At 42.1% G+C, this 22,849-nt stretch overlaps 1 protein-coding gene across 5 annotated transcripts in view; it reads right to left on the minus strand.

The window, feature by feature from the left end:
* Nucleotides 1-5,599: 5,599 nt before the first annotated feature.
* TENM2 (teneurin transmembrane protein 2) overlaps nucleotides 5,600-22,849 on the minus strand; it is a 698,308-nt gene continuing 681,058 nt past the window's right edge. For all 5 annotated transcript variants that reach the window (XM_055812702.1, XM_055812701.1, XM_055812700.1 and 2 more), the window contains 6 exons: nucleotides 21,048-21,223; nucleotides 19,263-19,498; nucleotides 14,430-14,726; nucleotides 11,910-13,524; nucleotides 8,762-8,892; nucleotides 5,600-7,549 (listed from right to left, as the gene is read on the minus strand). In XM_055812702.1, the coding sequence (XP_055668677.1) occupies nucleotides 6,788-7,549; nucleotides 8,762-8,892; nucleotides 11,910-13,524; nucleotides 14,430-14,726; nucleotides 19,263-19,498; nucleotides 21,048-21,223 (3,217 nt within the window). In that variant the 3' untranslated portion in view covers nucleotides 5,600-6,787. The remainder of the gene's footprint in view (nucleotides 7,550-8,761; nucleotides 8,893-11,909; nucleotides 13,525-14,429; nucleotides 14,727-19,262; nucleotides 19,499-21,047; nucleotides 21,224-22,849) is intronic.

The raw sequence follows: 22,849 nt of genomic DNA on the forward strand, positions 1-22,849 counted from the left end.
TGATTTATAGCACTGAATAATGTTTCTCAGTAATTTACTTTCATTTAGATGATGGCTTCAGTTAACGAAGTTTGGGGAGGGAGAGGTGTTTGAAGCAGTCACAAGGCCTGGCCTTTAGCAGTATAGGCAGCAGTATGGCCAACACAAGTCTGCTGGCAGATTTTCCTTTTATATGCTACCACAAAATTAAACTAAAGCCTGCCAGAAGCTGTTATCTAAAGATGTAAAACTTCTGTAAATATAATTTCTCCAATAGCAATGCTGCTGAGCTGCTGTAACACAGCACAGATAGCATTACAGCATACTGCCTGCCACCTTCTGCACTCATGATGGCTTAACTGCCACTTCCATTGTAAATCCTATTTGTTAAGGATTTATAAATTGGCTGCATTCACTTGCTTCTCTCTAAAAGCTGGCACACAGCTTTCTCCCATGGTGTTTTTACCACATTTTACTTTATTACTTGCTTCCCCCCCGCCCCCCTTGGCTCAGAAGCACCACAGAAGTAGCCTGACTCTAACCCCAGAACTATTAAATCCTTAGTAGAGGCTAAGATGCTACACAAATATTTCAGTGAACAAGGCAGTAAGGGAAAGCCTAACCTGTTAACATTAAACAAGTATTTTGAAGAGCTACTGCAGAACTTCTGGAAAGTGGAATACCTCACTCCTGCTGCAGGAGGGGCAGGGAAGTCTGGGCAGGGCTGGTGGCACCTGCAGGCCAATGAAGCACATGGGTAGGTGCAAAGCACTTGCGGGAGCACTTGCTCTTGCCTTGATGCAAACCACACGTTCCTCAGGTTAAGAAGTGGCTCCTGGAGCCAATGGTTGCAGAAGTTGACTGGCCTGCAGCATGCATGGTGCTCGCAGGCAGCCACCCAAACGATGTGTGGGAAAGGCTGGCAGGGTCCAGCCTCTGCCTTCTCATTCCTTGCCTGGGTCATCTGGCTGAATGCCTGCCTTGGGTACCTGAACACACCACACCAATGCTTCCACCTCTCAGTTTCTATTTAATTTGGGGGGTGGTGGTGATGGGGCTGAGCTGACATAGTGATCTCTCGACCAGCTGAGGTTAAAATTACCAGCTTAGCTCATTAGTGTGATGGGCCCAGCTGTGAGGGTGCTGCAAAGCATGTTGCGATGCCTGTTGTGTGACCCAGTCGCGGCTGCTTGTTAAATACTGCTTGCTCTTCCTAGTAGCTCAGGTAATCACCCATCGGATGCTGCTGTAGATACGCACCGTTCATGACTGTGACCCTAGAGCTGCCCAGCACGGCTGCGTTGGGTTAGGCAGAAGCAGAAAAGGCTTTATCAACACAGGGGAGTTTGTGCTTTGACAGTGGCAATAGTAGCTGCCTTTCTAGAGCTCTTGGTCATGTTCAAGCATTGCATAAAACTCTGCCTGTTAGGGAGATGACAAACATACATGGCAAGGGAGAGAGAATTTAGATATTACGGACCTAAACAAGCCGTTACAGCTTATACTGCAGGTATACTTATACCTACCGACACCAGGAACCTCTTGTGACAGCCCCTGCCCCATGGAAGCACCTGCTAGAGCCAGCACTCCTGCACTGGGTTCCGTGGGCTGAAAGGGACTGCAGGGCCCAAAGTTCTCTCTGCTAATTCGGGTATCTGGCAAGTAACATGTCTTGCACCTGCCTCAGCAACTGCACTGTGGCAAGTGGTGGCCCCATCTTAATCTCTTCTGTAAGCACGCAGCCCTCGGCACTTGGTGCAGCTGAGGAAAAGTGAGTTTGAGCCCAGAGGAATGCCAGATTACAACAAATAAGGTTTAAACTAAGTGATCCTTGTGAATAAGAAACCTTTACGCCACAGGCTGTACCTGTAGAGGTTGGGAAGGAATGTTCCTTGCTGGCGGGAAATTTCAGAGGCAGAGGGGTCCCAGTACCTCTTTGTTGTCCCACTCAGCTCCAGCCATGGAGCCTGTTAGACTCTACATCTGCTAGTAACGCCCCATTCCCACATTCAGGATTGCCCGGGGACAGCTACTCTTAGTTCTTCTTTAGAGAAAAAATTACAGCTATAGAAGGTCTTGTCTTCCAGATAAATTGGTGTGTCCTAAGATTAAGGGCCTTGTGCGTAATGTTTGGGCGGTGTAGGACTTGCACGGCCATCCTACCTTAGCTGGAAAGGCAAGAGCTCGCTTTTGAACCGATGCACAGTGGAAACAAAGGCCACCTGAGTATATGAGTGACTTTAACATGCAGTTCTCATGCAAGATCACCAGATGAGTGCAGGACAGTACAACAGGGTCACAAAATACCATTGGAGTTTCCTAGGGCTGTAGCCTCAAAGCTGAATGTCAAACATATTCCCAGGTTTGATCATCACTGAGCGCTTTAGAAGTGTTTGCATGCTGGTGGCAAAAGGGTCAACCTGGCCGAAATTATAGTACAAAAGAGTTAATGCAAATTATTCACTGGCACTCAGTTCTGATGTAGTTTTCTTGGATTCCCAGGAAGGCTGGTGCTCATTTGCGCAGGAAGCTCTTGACCAACAGACAAAAGAGGGCCTTGGCAGGAGGTGCTACGGTCATGTCCAGAGGAGACAAGGGTACTTAGCTCTTCAGCTCCTCCAGAAATGATAAAGCTGGGCTACACAATGATCAGGGGCTTACAGGGTAATATTACAGAGGTAGAATGCTGTTGGCACAGTCATTTCTGGCAGGAACCTTCTGAGTGGCTACATTACCCAAGGGATGGGAGGTGAAAGCGAACGGTACCGGAGCCCGGCTCCCATGCAGGCTTCAGGCAGGTTCTGCACCTTCTTGGAGCCCAGTGGGAGGTGTGTCAGCCCTTGCAGTGCAGGTAGCAAAGGGAAAAAAAAAGGGCTATGAACGCTTCCTTCCCCACATTTGTTCCCATGGGAGTATTGTGGATCCATTGGCCTGGCCCAGCTTTAGGAGGAGCGTCTGCTGGTGCCTTTATCTGGGACACAGCGAGGCCACTAAGGCAGGCTGCCATGGCACTGCAGGGTCAGGGAGGCAAAGGCTGGTAGCTCTGAGCGTCTCATGGGCAGAACTGCCATCACGTGGCCGAATGCTGTGGAGTGCAACCTCGAGAGGGAACACACCAGTGGTGGTGAGGAGCAGGGTGTGCCGAGACACGCGCCTACACTGCCAGCCACGTCCCAGGCTTTGGGCTAAGTCAAGAAGCAGAACAGTTTTTTTCAAGCTGAAATGCAAGGTTATAAATACCAAATCCCTTCAGTTACAGCAATCCAATGGGAAACATGGAAACGTACTCTAATGCCGATTCTTCACCCGGTTTTAGCTGCAAACAGAGGCCTGTTCTCGGAGCGGTGTTCGCTCTGCAGGCACCTCTGCTTGTGCTCAGGTGAGTTACAAGGGCAAACCTAACGGCTGGCCTGGCTCATGCGCTGCGCCTCCCCCAGCGAGGAGCGCTCCTCCAGCCAGGTCCTTGTACGGCTGCCCTCAGCCTGCCCTGGTCGCCATGCTGCTGGGGACACAGCCCCCCACAGTGTCACTGTTAAAGCCACTGCTTCGCTGCTCTCCCATATGAAGGAGCCCAGTTCCTGCCTCCTGGGCGTTGCTGTCGGTTGGTCGTCTATTCCAAACAGAAAAGTGTAGCAAGGAGGAGAGGGGGAAAGCAAGGGCTTTGAGAGGGACTGGAGATACCAGTTTGAGGGAAGGGAGGGTTGTAGAAAGGAAAAGGGAGAACAAGATACCTCAGGGAATGGGAAACTCAGGTGGGACCACAGGAGAGGAGGCAGCTGGCGGTTGGCCATGGCCACGTCAGGCCAGTTATCTCCCCATTTGTTATGTGAAAAAGAGCTCTTTAGTATGGCCTCTCAGAGTCCGCTGGTTTTTCCAGACATGACAGCACCTACCTCTTTGTCATAATTACAAACTACAGGAATTCTTCTCATCTCCTCGATGCACCACACAAGGGTTTTCTAAGCAGCTGGACGTGCCACAGTTTACTTGCCCGAAGGACAGGCTGGGGGAGTGCCCTGCTGAGACATGGTTAAAGCGGCAAGGAGTCCGCAGGGAAACACAAACCCCAGTGGCAGAGCCACCAGGTCACGCTGGGAATGACCTTGGTCAGGTCCAGCACAACAGTTAGTTGGGTCTAAGAGCTCAAGCCTGTTGCTGGGGCTTTCCACGGGACCTGTGCTAAGCTGCAGACAGGCCTGGGAACCACGGGTAGCCCTGGCTAGATGGTCCCTGGTGAGTATTTTGCAAGTGTGACTGGGCCGCTTTCAAAAGCTGTGTTTAAGAACATGCTGATGATGTGTATGTTACTTGCAAAGGAGCTAGGTAGGGAGTGCATCCCCTGCAAATCTGCTACATCTCCTCCCATAGTAATTAATATTAAAAAGGGTACTTCACTTTCAGCTTAACTAAGTTTCCCTTTGAAGCAGCAGAATCTCATTCTGAAGAGTTTCAGCTTTAGGAGAATGGTAACAGAATGAAGGGCGTCAGGGACTGTGCAACAGGTTCTCATTTCAACCCTCCCAACTGCAAGAAAAATTCCATTCCAAAACATGACCTAAGAAGCTTACCAATACTAGGCAAGGGTAATCCGGAAAAAACTGATAGTGAAAAGCGCCTCCACCTTGTGATTTCATGGTTTATGCCTCTGTTAAAAAAAAGTAACAATACTCTAAGAGGTTTCCCTTGTAAAGAACAGTCTGATAACATAACGGCACTTCAAGTCCATCAGCACAGAAAAACATCTGCAGTGATAGACATACAGGACTTCATCTGAAAATGTACCAGACTCTTCCTTCAGAGGATGAGTGATGGGGCTTGGGGTTCCAGCGCGTGTGCTGCGTGGGGCAAACACAGGCACAACGCCCTGGTCAGAACAGGACGGCTCTTGCTGGCACCGCAAAAATGAGATGCACTTTCTGAGTGCTCTAGGTGTTACACAACACAGCCACTGAACTGTTCTGCTTTAAAAATGCCCCAGAGTGAATTAATGCCCATAATCAACTCGAGCATCTCTATCGGTATCATGAGTCATTAAAAACCTCATTTGCAAAACTGCAAAGGCAAAACTGTTCTCAAAATTAAGTAGAGCTCCCTAGCTACATACTTAAATGAGACGAAAGCAGCAGGGCTCTGGCTGATGGGTGGTTCCCCTTTAACATCATGTGTGACTGTTTGCTGGGGAAAGGGTCTTTGATCTTACCTGCGATGCCTAACTGTGGCAGAAATAAGCAATCTCCCACAGAAGACAGATTTCATGGAGCCTTCCTGGCTCGCAGTACGGCCTTCCATGTTCCATTTAATCTTACGTTACTGCATTTTCAAACCATTTGGAGGTTACTGTAGTGCGATTAAAATAATTCCAGGACTGAAACACAGCAGTTTGAGGGTTGCTAGTCATGAGCTGCAGAGGGGGAACTTCTAAAGCATTTACCAGTTTTCTGCGGTGTCCTAAGCGGAGTTCCAGGTGATGCGTGCGTAGGACTTCGCTTACCCAGAGAGCAAAGGACCAGCCCTCTGTAGAACCCACAGTGCAACAACAGAAGCCATTCTGACATGTAAGATGCCGTGTGCATTAGGTGACAGTAAGACACTAATCTTTCATTTTTAAAAGATCTAACAACGGAAGACAAGTAATTCACAGGAGTTTTAAAGACTTTATTTATGTATAAACAATTTAAACACTTTGCCATAAATTATCTTTGCCTGTCTCTAGTCTTTGCTTAGCAGCAAATTAAAATTAATATAAAAACTCAATGAACAATTCATACATGTATATTACAAAAAAGTTCTTGTACCAAAGTTCTTATTAGACTTTTTTCTTTTTTTCTTTTCTTTTTTTTTTTTTTTTTGGGTGGGTTTTTTTTTTTTTTTTTTGTATTTTTTTGTGGTGACTGTAATGTGATTGTCTCAGTTTCTCGACCAAACAAACACACTAATAATTTTTAAATCTGAAACAGTGATTGTGCCTTCTGGCTGATGTATGTACAGGGTGATCTGACGTGGTGCCCATTTGCAATAGTGTAACACAATGCCCACAGCTCTACTGGAACTGATACCAACAAACTACTGAATCTAAACAGACTACACCCTGTAACTGTGTTATACTGTCCACAATGGAAATCTTCAAAGACAAACAGAGTATGAAATTTATTTGTAGTGATTTATAGCCACCATTTTGAATGTAACTTTACACTCTGCCCTCTTTGAATAAGTTAAGCTTCAGGCCAGACAAGTGGAGGGTCAGAGTGCAAGTGTGGTTTTGTTACTTTTAAATATATTTTTCTTTACTATTTCCAGTGCGCTCTCACTTGCATTCTCATTGTCCTCCAGTTGCTACACACAAATCACCCCAAAGTCATGTTTTAAATGCACCTGTATTTTGCTTTAAATGAAAACCTCTTGGATATTTATCAAACAAGCAGTCTGAATCATCTGTGTTTCATCAGCTGGTTAGTGAAAGTGGCCCACTTGGATTTCTTAGTTTGCTCACGTGTGAATGGAGTGAGGTAATACAATACGAGGCCTTCTTTTTGTTTTTCTTTAGACCCAGAACAAGTGGGTAATATTTCAGGGGTACTTTTTAATTTGTATGGTTAGAGTTTTCAGTCTGGCTTTAGTCCACTTCAGGATGTGGTTTTTAATCACTTGAACAGTAGCATTGAACTCAAAAAATATGAGCTTTTTTGCCACTTACTATCCCAGAGTAGCTCAGCCTAGTGCCCCCATTTAGGTCTTCATCTCCTTAGGAGAGGAGATAACAGTTATGACTACTGATTCATCCAGCACAGGATGACAGCAGGTTAATTTGTTACCTCTTTCCCATTTCATTCTGTCTTAAAAACTGGATGTTGCTGCTACTGTCTGCTAGCTCTGGGTACTGCTCCACGGGCAGGACATAATATCCCTCGTAACCTTGAACCCTTCCCGTGTTCAGAAGCTGCTGCTTCTCTCCGTCTGTCCATACGCGGCTGCCCTCTCGGCCATCCCGTGCCTTCTGCTGCTCCTTGGCCCAGGCTGATGCCAGGGCTCGCTGCCGAGCCTGGTCTAACACTCTCACCTTCTCCTCGTCCAGCGTGTCGGGGGTCAGTCCGTAGCGGATGTTGATCAGCAGGGTGGAATGCTGAAACTCAATATTGGTAAACCTTCGAGTCCTGCCATTGACGAGGAGAGTGGGCTGGGAGACGGTGACGTTGACCCCGCTGTCCAGGACCTTCCGCCCGCTGGTCATCGCGAGGGTGACAAGGTCGCTGTCAGCTGAGCCTATCTTGACAAAGTAATGGGTATCCTTCCCCTCAATGCTGTAGTGCATTTTTTCCAGGTAGTGAGCACTATTAAGGACAGAGGCAATCTTTCTGCTATCGTCTGTGGCTATGCTGGAAATGCCGGTGGTTACCCGGCCTTCCTTCACAGCAAACATGATTCCTTTCCCAATGATAGGAGTGGTTGTTGCGAACCAGTGACCTGCTTTTTCTCTAATACTGGCATGTAATCTTTTAGATATGACCTGTCCCTCAAGAGCCATGAAAGCTTGGTTGTGTCTTTCCGTTGTCTGCTGAACTCCTGTAATTAGCTGGGGAAAGCAAAACAAAGTAAAACAAAAACCACCAAAGAAGATACAGAGCTGAAAATACTAATTTCAGAGACTAATGCTAATCTTTGCTTTGTTTTTTTAAAGGAAAACCATGCAGTGAAAAATTCTGTGCTATGGGAGGACCACCATATACATACCCTTTTTAGAATCAGGTAAATACTCATTTGGCAAATTATTCTTTGGTATTACTGATAGGAAAAAATATTTCTCCTTCATCACCCTTTGTAGCATATATGTACCACAAATCTCAATTTTGGGAAACTATATAGTGTCCATTACAAGAATAAGTAAGACCCAAGCCCAGCACGATTTTCATCAGAGTTGGAAACAAACAGAATCCATCTATTAAAAGATGGCACTTAACTTTGGAACACTTTTGCCCAGAGATTTCAACCAGTATCTATGACTAAAATGCTTATGAATGTAAGGCTTTTTAAAAATCAATGAGATTTGGGTTCCAAAATTCCAAAGCAATTCCTGAAGAGGGCATTTAGACCCTCAAATTACTTAAAAGCCTGTGAACGTGGTATGTCTAGGTTTATATGATAATTTCTGTTCTATTACCACAAAAGCGAAGTAAGCCAAGCAAAGACTAAGTTTGAAATCGGCCTAGTACTCTTTTTAAGTTTATAAAATGGGTTGGAATTTATTATAAACATTGAAGCACATACCCTTTTCCACCCTTAACCTGACAAGTAAGCATACTGTAACTGAAGTTAACTGTGGTAACTGGAGTAGCGAACCAAAGCCTCTAATTGTGAAAAGCATCAGACAGAAACGATGAGGAATCCTATTACAGGGTGAGAAGCAGAACCATTCCGTAGCAGTACAGCAAGTACCAACCTAAGTTTATTGCAACACACATGTTATTAGGATGGTTTTACCAAAGGTACAACAGATGATAAATTACCCTGACAAAGTCTGCCTTTGTCATTGCTAATCAAGTTAATCGAGTTACAACTTGTTAATCAAGGAAGAACTCAATAAAAGACAAACCAATGACACTGTAATTATGATAACAACAAAGGCTGGCAAGAAAAGCATATGTTATTGGTATAAAACCTAGCTACTCACTTCATTTTACACTGAAATAAATACTTGGCCTTCTGCTGTGACTACAGAAGAGCCAGCAGTTATATTTGTAAAGTGGGGCAAATTTATCAAGAAAAATAACTTCATGTTTCTGCTTACCTGTCCATTTTCACATGCTTGACTCTCAGACAACTCATATGGCGGTGACACAAAATACATTTTTGCTCTAGGGAAACCAGGAATAATGTTGCTAAGCTGAAATCCAAACATCACCAACCAGCTTTTGACATCTAAAAATCAAAAGTAAGCAGGTAAGTGAGAAATAAATGTGGATAATAAACACAAGAAATAAAAATATGAGGAAATCCATCCCTGACCTCTTTAATTTCAAGTAGCAGTGAAACTCATAATTTATGTTACAGTGTGGCACTTTGCAGAATTGTAGTAATCCACCATGAACAGGCACATGTTGCTTTGAATTTATCCTAAATAGTTCATCAGGGATATACCACCTTTTCCATTCTTCTTACATGACAGCACATGGATTATCCAAACATTTTACCATACGTACTACTTGTTCCATTTCTGACACCTTCTGCTGTGGCTACTGTAGCCTACAAACTGTATTGTAAAATGATGTTTTATCAGGTTAGTACTCCTAAAACCATCTGGAAAGTCCTTTGGGAAAACACACGGCTTCTCTTCTATGTCCTACTTCTATTAGCTGTCATCAGGTCTCGGGAGGCTCCATTAAATGCAGTGAGAAGCTGGACTTGTAATTCAGATGTCTAAATTTAGGCACCATGAATGTCCTTCCCATGCCTCCAGGCTGTATGGAAAAGTAAGACTTGCATAGGTGGGTTACAGCTCAGCTCTGGGGGGAGCTTCGGGAACTTCCAGCTCTGACCAGTAAACCTCTGGCTTCATATCTAGTTGAAAAAGCTGTGCCACTGAATGAATAACAGTAATTCTCACTCAGCAGGTATTAAGAACTAATGATGTATTTTAGTTATCAAAATAAAGTTTTTAAGCAAAAAAATACCCTACCAAAACCCCATGACCCCGTTTTACATTTATGCTTCCTGCTGCTCTTTTCTGGCCATCGCAGAGATCGAAGCAGTGTGGAAGCACAGGCACTTGTGCTTTGGACTTGGATTTGGACCTATGTTCATGAGGACTCCTGTTCAAACATCACTCCTGCCTTTTCCTGCAAGTAGCCTTCTCCCCTTGCTGGCCTACAACGCCTTCTGACGCTGCTACTGCTGCTTCTCTGCGTGAGCCAAACTTCACATTTGACAGGAGACATGGCTGTGGCAAGGCACGCTCGATGCAGGGGTCGCTGCCTGAATTTAGGCCACTCTAAGCATGGTGTCTGCAGCACGTAGGTGCACAGCGGGCTCTGCTTGCTGCCCACAGGCACGCAGAGACCTGCAGAGCACCCACCTGAACACCTACAGACCCCCAGGACATGCTCAGCCACAACATGGCACCTGCTCGCTCTTGCAAAGCCTGTTTCCCCCAAAGCTTTAGCAGAGGTTATGTTACATTATAAAAAGTGTAATGCTTCTTGGTTGAGGACATTTGACAGCGAAAGTCGCCTTTTCTGAGCCATTCTGACACTAAAATAAGTGAAATGCTCTGCTTCTATGAAGGTATTTGTATGTATCTCCCATCACACAGTCCTGACCATATTTTTCCCTGTAGCTTTGGCCAGCACATGGTTACTGCTCCTTTTTAAGGCTTCCATTTATCTTACAGTATAACGGTATCTCCTGAACAATTCACTTCAGCTGCCCTAATTCTGCAAAAAAAAGAGGAGGACCTAGATTTCAAGTAGTTACTATTTTGCTTAGCCAACATGCCTTGCAGCACTGGCCTTACTACAGGAATTCCTCTTCAGCTGTGAATACAGCAGCGCCAGGGGTTAACAGTAAGAATGGATTGGGGTGGGGAAGTATTTTTTTCTGTTTGTATTTTTTTAAACTATGACAGCCAAAGTGCCACCATAATCTCTTCTTGTGCAAGCTAATCTGTGCTCCATACAGCAACAAATATTTTCATCACCACTGAAGTATTTTTACAGACTATAAGGTGTGCATTATACCAAAATGCAATATATCCTCCTAGATTTCATCCAGTGGATGGATAAATTAAATGAATGCAATTTCAGAACATAGCAAAATATTGTAAGATGACACAGAAAATCTACATCAAACAGTGCTGTATGAAAACTGGAATTTTGTTGAATTTAGGACAACAGGTTTTGATCCCAAGGTAATTTTAGTCCCCAATAGTTTTGTACTATCAGAGAAGTTTCACACTATCTTCAAATTGCAAAGTATTACGGTAGAAACTATGGGGTGTTGCACATATATCTAGGTCCCAACATACTAATGAAACTTGCTATGGTTTTCTTTGAAGAAAGTGCACACTTTTCTTGAAATTCTAATTACTGCTGAAATTAAGATAGCTCCTTTTAAAAATGATATCACTGCTCTAATTACTGTATATTGCATATTCAATTCTGAAAAAAGCTTTTCCTGAAGACATATTAATTACCTTTCTTTTTAGAAATTGCCAGCAGCTAGTTCAAGTACTGTGTGATCTTAAGTGAAAAATTATTACTGATTAAGAAGGGGTTACAAGTTTTGCCCAGTTCTAACATACGCAATCAAAACTATTTTATTGTTTCTCTTTCTTAGCTCTACACACTCCAGAAAATTTCTTAAGTCTTTCAGGAGGAAATAATTTTCAAAAACATCAAGATTTTTGTTTTAAATACTAAAGACTGTTTGCATATTAAAAGTTAAATGGAGAAAGAGGTTTAATTAAATCCATTCTTGGTACTAATTTGTAATGTGCCCATGGGCTCCGCTAGCAGTTAATTCTGAAAGTAGCCCTAAGGGGAAGAGATGCTGAGGAGTTCTGGTTCCCGATTCTGCAACTAACCTGCTGGTGATTCTTGTAAGTGACACTGCTTTTTATTGTACAAAATCAGAATGAACTCATCTTCATACTAGTTCAATAGGAAGAGCACTATGGCTGTGCTGAAATGGAATATTAAGGCATTTTCCTCCTACCTGCCTCCATAACTCATTATGGCTTCTCATTTAGTGCCCTTCATTCAGGAAGCAGCAGTATCAAAGAATCAGGACTAGCCAGCCCTTTTCACAGCACAAAAAGGAAGATGGCCAGACTTGATGGGAGCGTTCAGCAATTGGCTCGTAAAGAGAAGTCTGATTTCTTTCCCCAATCAACTAACTCCCAAACTGCAGTGTTATTTATAAGAAACATAATGAAGTCTCACCTGTTACATAATTCTTTAGATCCAGTTCGTTGCTGAGAGGGTTGTTACTCTTGAACATGTACAGATTGAAAGGAGCAGGTTCTTTACCAATGTTTTTCCACATGGTGTAATCAGGAGATGTCCAGCGTCCAGCCAGGACATCATAGTCCCTTTGGGTAAAATGGACGAGTTTGGTTAAAGGATCATACAGCCCTCCGTGGAACCCAATGACCAGCTGGAAATCGGGGTTAGAGTCGTAATAAATCTCCCCATACGCCGTGTACTGAAGCTGTTTGATCATGAGGCCATTGATGCTGAACACAGCTAACGGAGTGCCCGTGTTATCAGAGGCGACGTAATATTCTTCCCCGCTGCTACTCTCCATTGCAAAGAGGTGGCCCTGCAGATCGTAGTACAAAGAGGTGATTTCTGAATTGGAATGGTTGTAGACGTGAGTTACCCTTGTTGGATTGTGAAGATCAGCATAAAAGTACTGTAGATGATGCCCCAGATTAGTCTTACAGGAAGCCCTTCGGCCGAGTCCATCGTAACGGTACTGAACGCTCCACCCGTTTGCTTTGTTATAAGCTCTCGTTAAGAGTCCTTTGGAGTTGTACTCAAACACATCTGAGCCTCGCTGACACAGGAATCCATCATCATCAATTTTGTATGGGATGTCACCTAAGCGCGTAATCCTGTCTCTGAGGTCATAGCGCAGAGGCATCAATCGGACGCTGTTTCCAGGACTCAGGAGATGAAGGTTTCCATTCAGATCGTAACTGTAACGCCAGGTTGGCCTGTCATTCACTGCTACACTTTGCAGTTGCCCATCTCCATCGTAATCATAGGTGTACTTTGTCGTGTTGGCATAAGGACCAAGTTTCAGTTCTCTTTTAGTTACCCTTCCCATGCTGTCATATTGTACAGTCATCCAGTACATCAGGGATCTGAACATTTCATACTGAACTTCTTTAATGCGCCCATGGGTGTCAAAGTGCTTACTCAGTGTCATAACCGCTGTAGTAATAATCTGATTGATATCATAATAAATAACTCCAAATTTGCCAAAATGCTCTACTTTGCCAGAAATCTCATCATAACGGTAAAGATCAACTGGAAGAGGCGTCTCACTAATTATGGGTTTGATGCTTGCGATTCGAAAGCTGTTATCGTGATACGTATAATCGAACCTCGCATTGACCATACCTTCTTCAGAGAATCTGTAGATCTGTTTGTCAACAAGAGGGCCAATTTTGCGATAGCGGATTGTACAGGAAAACCCTCCACTTTGCAAATTCACCATTTTTAGGACGCCTGTAGTTTCATCATATCCAAAATTAACTGCCGTGCTGTCGTAAACAATTTCAGATAATTTGGATAGCTTTCCATACTTGTAGAAGACTTGTCGGCCAGTGCCTAAAAATGATGTTTTCAAAATCCTCCCGTCATCACTGTAATCAAAAATCACGGATGCGTTGCTTTCAGGAGGGTTATAAATATTTCTAATGTAGCCAACGGAGGTGTGAGTCGACATGCTGTGCCGAGCCACGCTAGGCATGGTCACGGCGTGAAGGCGGTCTGATGAATCATACTCGAAGATGTACTGTCGTTGACTCTGAAGCAGTAGTACCATGGACTACAGGGGGAAAAATGAATACACAGTTACTAGCTTTCAGCATGTGACCTCTGAGAGGGCATTAAAGAAAAGAAAAATTGACTGCAGAGGCACTGCTGTTTAATAAATAAAAAGAGAATTAGATACATTAGTTAGGGGCACAAAGCTGCCCGGGAATATTGTCAGATTGCCGCATGAAAGGATCTGCTACTTGGAAATCAATATGCTGACACTCCAGAGAGAGTGTAGGTTGGCTAGCTAGCATATTAGCTACCCTCCCTTTAGTAGGACTTTTTTTTTTTTTTTCCTTTTCTTTTTTTACTGAGGGATGCAGAGGGGTGTGATAAATGACTAGATTTACCTTTCCACTAACAGTTGCAATTCACAACTCTTACTGTGAAAAATGTGAGAAACTAAGCCCAGAACATCAGCTCTTGTTTGCTTGAAACAATAGGTTCAAAGAAGGGAAAGGGGAAACAATATGCAATTTTGAAGTATTTAAGACACTTCTATGAATGAAGTGTCTTAGACTAAGTAAAAATGCATTACCCTATTTTCATTTTATAAATAATTATTACAGATGAATTACCTGTTTCTACCTTGACCTTTTGTCAGGTTTAGTCATGCATTTCTGGTCTTAAAGCACATTTCATTGTGGTAGTTTATACCATTATATGGCAGCCTAATGGCTTTTGGGAAAGTATCAGAAGATACACACCTTGAACAAAGTATTTGCCATTAAAAATTAGTCAAATTAGTTGACTAATTGAAAAATAAGGAATTTGAGACCAGGTATTTCTTAACAGCTGGAATACATAAAATTTTAGATAATTTGTGTGTATGTTACGCACAGAGTTTCAAGTGAAGCCAAATAGTACTTTGACTTCCTTGTAGCTAATGCCAGAAGGTAAAACCACATCACCTACTTTTTCCAGATAGGTGTAGCTCCAAACCTTCCCATCTGCAAACATGCGCGATATGATCCTGCCTTGCTTATCGATATCTGTTCTTTCGCTCATGGCACCCCGCTGAAGGCCCGCCAGGCGCCCATTGAAGAAATAAGACACGTTGACAGCTGCCAGGCCACTGCTAGGCAGCCAAAGGAAAGGCCGTCCTAGCTGATCATAAATTATCCTCAGTGTAAATTTCCGATGATCATCATAGATTTTTTCCGTGCGTATGTTCCGGTCGTAATCGATGGACAGTAAATTCCTTCCGTGCACCTATGGAATGAAGGAAGGCTGCATTCAGTGAGCAGTAGGCACTACACCTCTGTGCGGTTTCAGCATGCAAATAGCATGCACGACGGAGAACCCGAGTTCCCCACGTTTTTTAAAAGTGTAGGATGTCTTCCTATTAGCTAGCTTTTGCTATCAGCTTCGCAGTGTATTTAAATACGGAACTTTGAGTGTTTTACTGGGATATTTCCCATCTCTTTGCAACATGGGAGCTGTAATCTTACAGAGAAAGGCTCCCCTTATTGACAGAACAGACATGCAGCATGCCTGAGTCTTAAAGTGCAGAGTGTTAGCACTTAGCAGAGAAACAAATTCTTTTGCGAGGAAGTAATTTTTCTACTTCTGCCATCAGTAGTTCTTAGCCTTTTTCCTTACAATGACTCCAAGAAAAACAGAAGAAATTATAATTTTGTGCCTTCATTGAGGTTTAGCCACTTAGGTTCTGTAGCTGCAATGCCCTGCTTATGAATTCATTCATTTAAGGATTCCATCATTTACTTTCCAAATAGATCCCTCAGCAGGACCCGACCACTTGGCATAGGTTTTATTTCTTCTGATTAAAAATCCTGATCATACGGGCTGGGAAAGATGGACTTCTAGTTTTGAGAAAGAAAAGTGCTAAATAATTAGGTTAAATATTTTTTCTTTTTTTCCCATTGTTTTCAGTTACAATTTCCAAATCAAAGTACAGCATGAAGTGTTTCAGTGCTCGATATTATTTTTTAATAAAAGAGCAAAACAGCAATAAAGGAACAGAAGAATAAAAATGGAGAGGCTTCTAGTCAGAGTGCTATAATGAGAGATACACAAACATATACACTGGAGGCTAAGCCACAGAATTCAGGCTAATGCTGTAATCTGATAAAGCTTTTAAGTAATTTAATTGTAGATGCATCATTAATAAAGTAGAAGTCTTTAAATTAGATATAATTTGAGAGCAATGACTACTTAAAAAGTATTCATCAGTTTCTGTGGATTTGTTCTCCAGCTTATATTTTACAGTAGCTTTGATTAAGCAACATTTTCTCTTATCCAAAATTAAACTGCACATCAAACAGTATGTAAATTAACCCTGAGCCTTTCTCAAGGACATAAAAGTTATTCTGAGATATTTTCGCTGGGAGGGGTAAACCCAATTCCCATCCCACCCAACTCTGCAGGAATTCAGTTATACAGGAAGCAAATTTAAAATTAACACGATTTTGTGTTTGTAAAGAAATAATTATTTCAAATTATCGCTCATTATCTTAATTTTTTCCATTAATAAAATTTAGCTCTTTAACAGTTTGCATTTCCTCAGTGGGCAATTATTAGAAAAAGCTCTTTTCTGTAAGTTTTCCTGAAGGTTATCCCAGCAACAACTTCTGTGACTCAAGGAAAAGACAGGGTATTATTTTTAAAACACCTTGGCACAGTAAATCATACCCTGCTTTCCCAGTGTAATGGAAACAAAGCGAGGGACACCAAACCTGGCATCAGTACTTCCTGAACTGGTTACTCTAGCTCTGTAAGCGTAGGCTCCATCCTGATGACACCCCCGCCCCGCTCCACAGAGCCGGTAGGGAAGCAGAAGAGAGCTCTGACTTCCCAACATTTTGCTGCAACAAAGGGTCAGTGTATGACTGAAAGGTCCCAATTTCCTAAGGACAGGCAGATTGCCTTCAAGGCAAAAGCCAACAAAAGACTTTCATAAAGATTACAAACTGAATTTTAGCTTTTGGTTGGGGTGGGTTTTTTTGGTTTTGTTTTTTAATTTCAGAAGTTTCATAAAGCAGTTGGGATTTCTGGGGTTTCTTCTCTCCATTACAGTAACGGCAACGGTAACCTGTGTGTCGGAAAGCCTGACTCCAGGTACCCTCCTTTTCCTCAAAAACTAGGTTATTCGCTTTTTTGTCATAGAAAATGGAAGTATTAGGGTTTTTTTTTTAATGCTTACACAGACAAGAGCTAGGCACAGACACAAACATCACTTGGAGAGTAAAGAAGCACCTGCTTGGATAATTCAGTAACATCATTTTAATTTGTAAAACAAGTAAAACCAGAGAGTCTAAGTGTAATTGTAGTGTCATATTAATTATATAGAAACCCAAACAAAATTACTAACTCCCACTCTTCCTGGCAACGCTAATAACACTATTACAAGTATCATGACTGAAGATTACCTAACAAGCTCTTTCCCCTTTGTTCCACTACTTAGAGGGACATCTGGTTCTCCCGTGGCTGCAGGGACAAGCCCTTTGTGCCTTGGGTAAAGGTCTTGAAACAAAAATCACTTACATGATGCCGCACCAAAAAATCTTCAGAAGAGAATCTTACCAAGACTTTATCTGAAACTATCCCGAGACACTGAATAGATGGTGCACAAAGTAGTTGTGGACTGTAAGTGGGATAACGGTGATGAGCAGGTCTTCCTTTCTTGGCTTAATGAAGTCTGTCCAGACATGTTTACAGAGGCTGACATGTACAGCTCAGGCGTGCCCACAGCATGATGAGCAGTTGAATAGTTTGGGTTGGAAAGGACTTTAAAGGTCATCTAGACCGACCTCCCCCTGCAATCAGATCTTCAACTAGACCAGGCTGCTCAGAGCCCTGTCCAACCCAATCTTGAATGCTTCCAGGGATGGGACATCTACCACCATTCTGGGCAACCTGTCCCAGTGTTTCACCACCCACATTGTAAAAAATTTCTTCCTTATATCTAGTGTAAATCTTCCCTCTTTCAGTTTAAAACCATTATGCTTTGTCCTATCGCAACAAGCCCTACTAAAAATTCTGTCCCCATCTTTCTTACAAGCCACCTTTAAGTGTTGAGGAGAAGGGGCATGGGCTCCAGTAAGTACTCATGAGTGAACTGCACACAGTAACAATCCCTTTCAGTCATGCTCGATTCTGAATTGGGGATTCAGGAGATGGCTCCGCATGCTCTCTCCCTGCTTGTGCTGGCGCTGCGTTCGTTCTGCAGCAGTGCCCCCCCATCTGTACGGCTACGTGCCACAGCTGTCCCAGCTGCCGTAGCCTACCTTGTCTGCCACCTGCTCCCCCCAATGCTCCAACGCACTTGCTCTGTTTCATTCACTAAAGAATTTATGAAGATGAATTAGAATAAATGAGATGCAAATAAATTCCATGCTTTCTCCCTCATTTTCAAATTTCATTTTCAGTCCACTCAACCTGTTATAATCTCACAGTGATTTTCATTTAAAAGAGCTAAATGGATATGTGATTATTGTTACAGGAACTAACACCAGACAATTAAATGTTGAGGTGTTGCTAGATAAAGCAGTGTTTTGATTTACATAAACATGATGCAAGAAAACCCATCTCAGGCAAGGTTTCAGCTCTAAGACGTGTTTAACTTCAGCTAATTACCACAAGTACCTCTATTAAATTTTTAGTATTGAGAGTTAGGATTACAGCAATTTCATTTCAGGGTCCTATTTATTTTTATTTTGAACACCTAGTCAAAATGCAGAGCTGATCTATTTTCTACTTATAATCAACTTCTGCAGGTCAACACATCAAAAATCCATTACACAGCCATGAAATTTAGTCATTAAGGATTAGCTGCTAATCTCATTCCATTTTTTGTCCAGCCTTCCCCCTCTCCCCAATGTGCATCCTGAGCATTTGTGAGAATAAGGAAAGACTTCATGAATTAGATATTATGCAATAGGAAAATACCAAAATTTAACATCAGAGTCTTATAATTTTTGTAAATTACTACATAATTGTTTACATATATTGCATTTAGTATTTCATCTTGAACACACAGAATGGTATCTCATGTCCAATGATGTTGAAAGAATTATTAAAAGAACCAGGCCTTAACCAGCGCTACATTTGTTTCCTGCCCAGTATCTCAAAGCCCTTCCAAAACTGTATACACTGAGGCAGTCAGCGAAAGTTTAGATACTTAAGGGGTGAAAAACAGGCCAGCTAAACACAGAATGGGATTAATTCGGCTGCAGCAGATCTTTAATTTGGCAGGGGATGGATTACACGACCTGAGTGTCTTTCTTATCCTATGCTTATGACTTTGTAATTATGGCAATTATTTTCCAATCGTGCCATTTGGGAAAGGGAATAAACACAATATGCCTGTCTCAATGAATCTGTAGGGGGATTTTACAGAAGCAGAACGTAACCGCTCAAGCTGTAATTGTGTTTTCTCCCCAGGACTAACTGTGGTAAGTGTGCCATAGCATTTTTACAAATGGCGAGCAGTTCAATTTTTTTTTTTTTCTCTACCTTCAGAAGCAAAGTGACTTGCACCAATATTCTGGGTATTTTTGCCACCCTCTTTTGAAATACTTTCAGTAATGAAGCTCCTGTAGCTGTGTGCAGCAGATAATCCCATGCAGTTAACTGACCTCACAAAGAAAAGATCATCATACCAAAGACAATCCCAGGGCTGTACATTTTTAAAACAAGCAAAACTAGGAAAGATGTCCTTCAAACTGAAAAATTAACTTTCTGCCCACAGAAGAAAAGTTTGTTATTGTAATGACAGGTTCTACTTACCCTGAGCTTTCTTCCAAACACAGTCACTTTGCCTTTAATCTGTTCCTTCCTCAGACGCCATTCAATTGAATTTAAACCATTTTCCATTGGTAGAGAAATATTACATCGTCCTATGGTGGGAGTCACAGTCCCAGCCAGGACATGAGGTTCGCTGTGAAAGCTAATGCTCATGCCATTGGCATACATCACTCTCAAAGTACCATTATTACAGAGCTGGTAGCTGTTCCTCACTTGATCTACAGCAATAATGAAAAGAAAATAATTTAGCTACTCCAGTCATAAAGAAAACATATAGCTTAATTTGATTGGTTTTTTATTGCACTCCTGTTGAAGTTAAATGAAGTCAGCCTGCAATTACCATTTACGTGGTACTATGGTGGAAATTACAGATGTTACTGATTCATGTAAAGAACAGTAGTGTAGCAGTGAGCCTGCAGAGAGATACTGTGTTTATTTCATTATGTTTTCCCTTTAGTCTTAATTATGAATCAAAATGCACAGTGATATGTGTTCAACCATGTAATTTATTTCTAATATGAACAAAAACTCCTGAAAACTGTCCTGCTGGATAAACAACAAACCATTAAACTCCAGGACAGGGGAAAAAAAAAAGAAAAAAAAAAAAAAGAGTGGGAAGAGGTAAGCGCCTCTTCTTTTTTTCTTCCCTCTGTTTAAAAACTGTCTCCAAGCAGAGGCTTTGTACAGAATTCGAGTTTGGCTTTAAATCCTCAAGGTGTGCAAGCTGGCAGCCACAGCCCTTTGCTTGCCTGGCTCCCTGCCACCCCACCAGAGGTGCACTAGCCTGATGCGCCCACCCAGCCCTGTGGCTGTCGGAGAAGAGTTATAAAAACAGCCTGTACTTTTATGACCCTGTAGTTCTCCAGCTGTTTGACACAGCCAAGCCGATTCTCAGCCAGGATGGAGCGCTACAGTGTGCAACTGTCACCAAAGCATCACAATTTGTCTGACAGAAGGACAGCATCTATGTAATTAATCATCTGGTATAAGAGAAATAAAGGCTTTATAACCAGACGTGTCATGGTATAATAGTCTATAAATGTTGACATTTATGTCAGGAGGATACTATTGTTCGATGATGATATTCTTATTCCAGTGACATTGTATCTTAATTTAAAAAAACCCATCACTCGTCAAATTCCTTTCAGTCTCTCTTTGATACCTGACTGTTTTTGCTTCATCAGATACAATGCCTGGGCGGTGCTGGAAAGCTCTGTGCAAACATTTAACCACTTTGTTACTGATCTCTCCTGCCAGGCTGGGGCTGTAACGCTGTCCTCGGAAGTGCTAACTGTGGCACAAGAGCATCCACTGCCCTGACGGTTCTACATTTTATTTAATGGCAGTGTATTAATTTGGAAGATTTAATTTCTAATAGTGGGACTCTACCTAATCCTCTCTCTCCACAAGGATCTCTACCCAGACAGCCAACGCTCAGCAGACTGCATCTCTGTGGCACTGAAGTCAGAACCAATTTTGCAGTGAAGTACAGAGAAATATGCGAGTGGGTAAAGTGACCCTGACCCAAGAGGTAACAGAAGGGCTAACTTACACCAGCAGGTAACGACCATATGTATTTGACAGAAAGCGTGATTGTGAAATGTCTCTTACCTGTCACTTAGGAATGAGCTTTATGGGAGTTTTTCCTGCAACACTTATACGCTTTCCCCCTGCTCATAAGTGTACTAATGGCACAAATCTTTTGCGAATTGCTTTCTCAAGTTGTGTGTGTGGTTAGGAGATGTGCTGAGAAGTGTACTTTGGTACCTTGAACAACTGTATAGGAAGCCTCCACAGAGGAGAGATTTGTGATGACCGTGACATCGTCATCCCGATTAGAATTCTCAATGTCGATGGTAATGGACTTTTCCATTTCTCGATGAAGGCTAGTTACCACTCCGGTGGGACGTGTTACATTGGTCAGACGCCCTTCATGATCATAGCTAATAGAAAAGTTAGTGAGAGCAAAAAAGCATGAGGATATATGTTCATTTCAATACCCAATGTATTAATAATGCACCACATTTGTGCAAAAAACCCCAGAATGAAACAGATTTTCAAGAACATCTTGGCCATACCTATTTCTCTGTTCTTGAAAGAGTCTATAATGATGAAATAATAATTTTCAGAGATAGTGATCTCAACTACATGAGTGCAAATCCAGGCTAGCATCTTTTATATTATTAATGAATTAAATTATTACAGATACACAGAGTGATATTTGGCTCAAACAGTTATAATTAGTAAATTCATCTGCATTTTAATAGTTGCGTTTCACTCTAAGGAAGTGGACTTATGATGGATACTACAATATCAATTGCATACACTGCACATTTGCAATTGAATACTCAGTGGAAACTACTAAGTATGGCCTTAAGTGACATATCAAGGAATAAACTTGCCATAAGAGATTAAAAAAGACATAAACTTGAAAACAATAATTTCATTTAGATCTTATCTGTGGTATCGAACTGCATTTTGGGGTCAGTATTTTGGCTCATAAAGAAGAATAATGAGAAGTTAAAGTACAGGATAGGTTGGAGTTGCACAAAGGGCAGCAGTCAGCACTCAGAATATACCTTTGAAGATGAATTAAGTGCTCCAGAGGCATAAAGATAAAAAAAAAAAACCAAAACAAAACCAAAAAAAACCCAAAAGAAAAGAAAAAAAGAAAAAGGGCTCTCCATGAGTTTATTGAGTGAAATTTATTTAGAGGTATAAAGCCTGAGGAGGGGGGAAAGAAGGAATGCTGCCTGAAATCAAATCAGACTGTTTCTCCCTTTCCTTTAGTATGCTATATTTGAGTGCACACTTATGCTAAAGAAGCAATCCTTCGGATCTTAAGGGCAAGAAATGGGGACCTGAAACAAAATCAGTATTCCAGTCTGACACTCTGCTTGCCGCAGTTCTCTACTTGTGCAAGCGTCTCTCACCCAGCTGCTACCAAAGCGCACATACTTCTAATCAGCAGAAAGGCAAGAAAAAAATGTCCTGTGTAGATAAAGGGAAAAGTTTAGGTAGAGATTGAAACCAACTGGTCATCCTTTGAACGTAGAAATCCAGGGAGCAGGAAGCCTGGAAGAGAACTGGTAAATCCATTGCACTGCTTGAGAGTAACAGAAGAGAAGAGGAGCACGTTTAGTATCACAGAGTTAGCTGAGTTCTTTGTACATCGTGGTTAGCTGTAAAGATGAAAAAAAATCAGTGCTTTCAACATGACTTTTTACAATTAAATCACTCAGAAACCTCAAAGTAGGCCACCTGAACTGTATAGTGTATTTCCAAAATTAATACACAAATTGGCTCCTCAGTTAAGACAAATATAAAATATGCCTTTCAGCTCCATTGCAAATGGTTGCACCCATTCAACTGAATATTGGGGAGGAAGGAAAAAAATCACCTGTGGAGCAACAAGCCTTACCAGAACCAATGGAAGCATTAGGCAAAGAAGTAGATCAATAAAACAAAGCTCCATGTGACCTAAGAGGGACCAATAATATACTGTGTTCATTTAAGCATTGCACGATCAAATAAAGATTAAGCAGCATGATCTTCTTAGTAAAATTCAC

This window comes from Falco peregrinus, chromosome 8 (genome assembly GCF_023634155.1).
Source record: "Falco peregrinus isolate bFalPer1 chromosome 8, bFalPer1.pri, whole genome shotgun sequence".
Taxonomy (NCBI): Eukaryota; Metazoa; Chordata; class Aves; order Falconiformes; family Falconidae; genus Falco; species Falco peregrinus.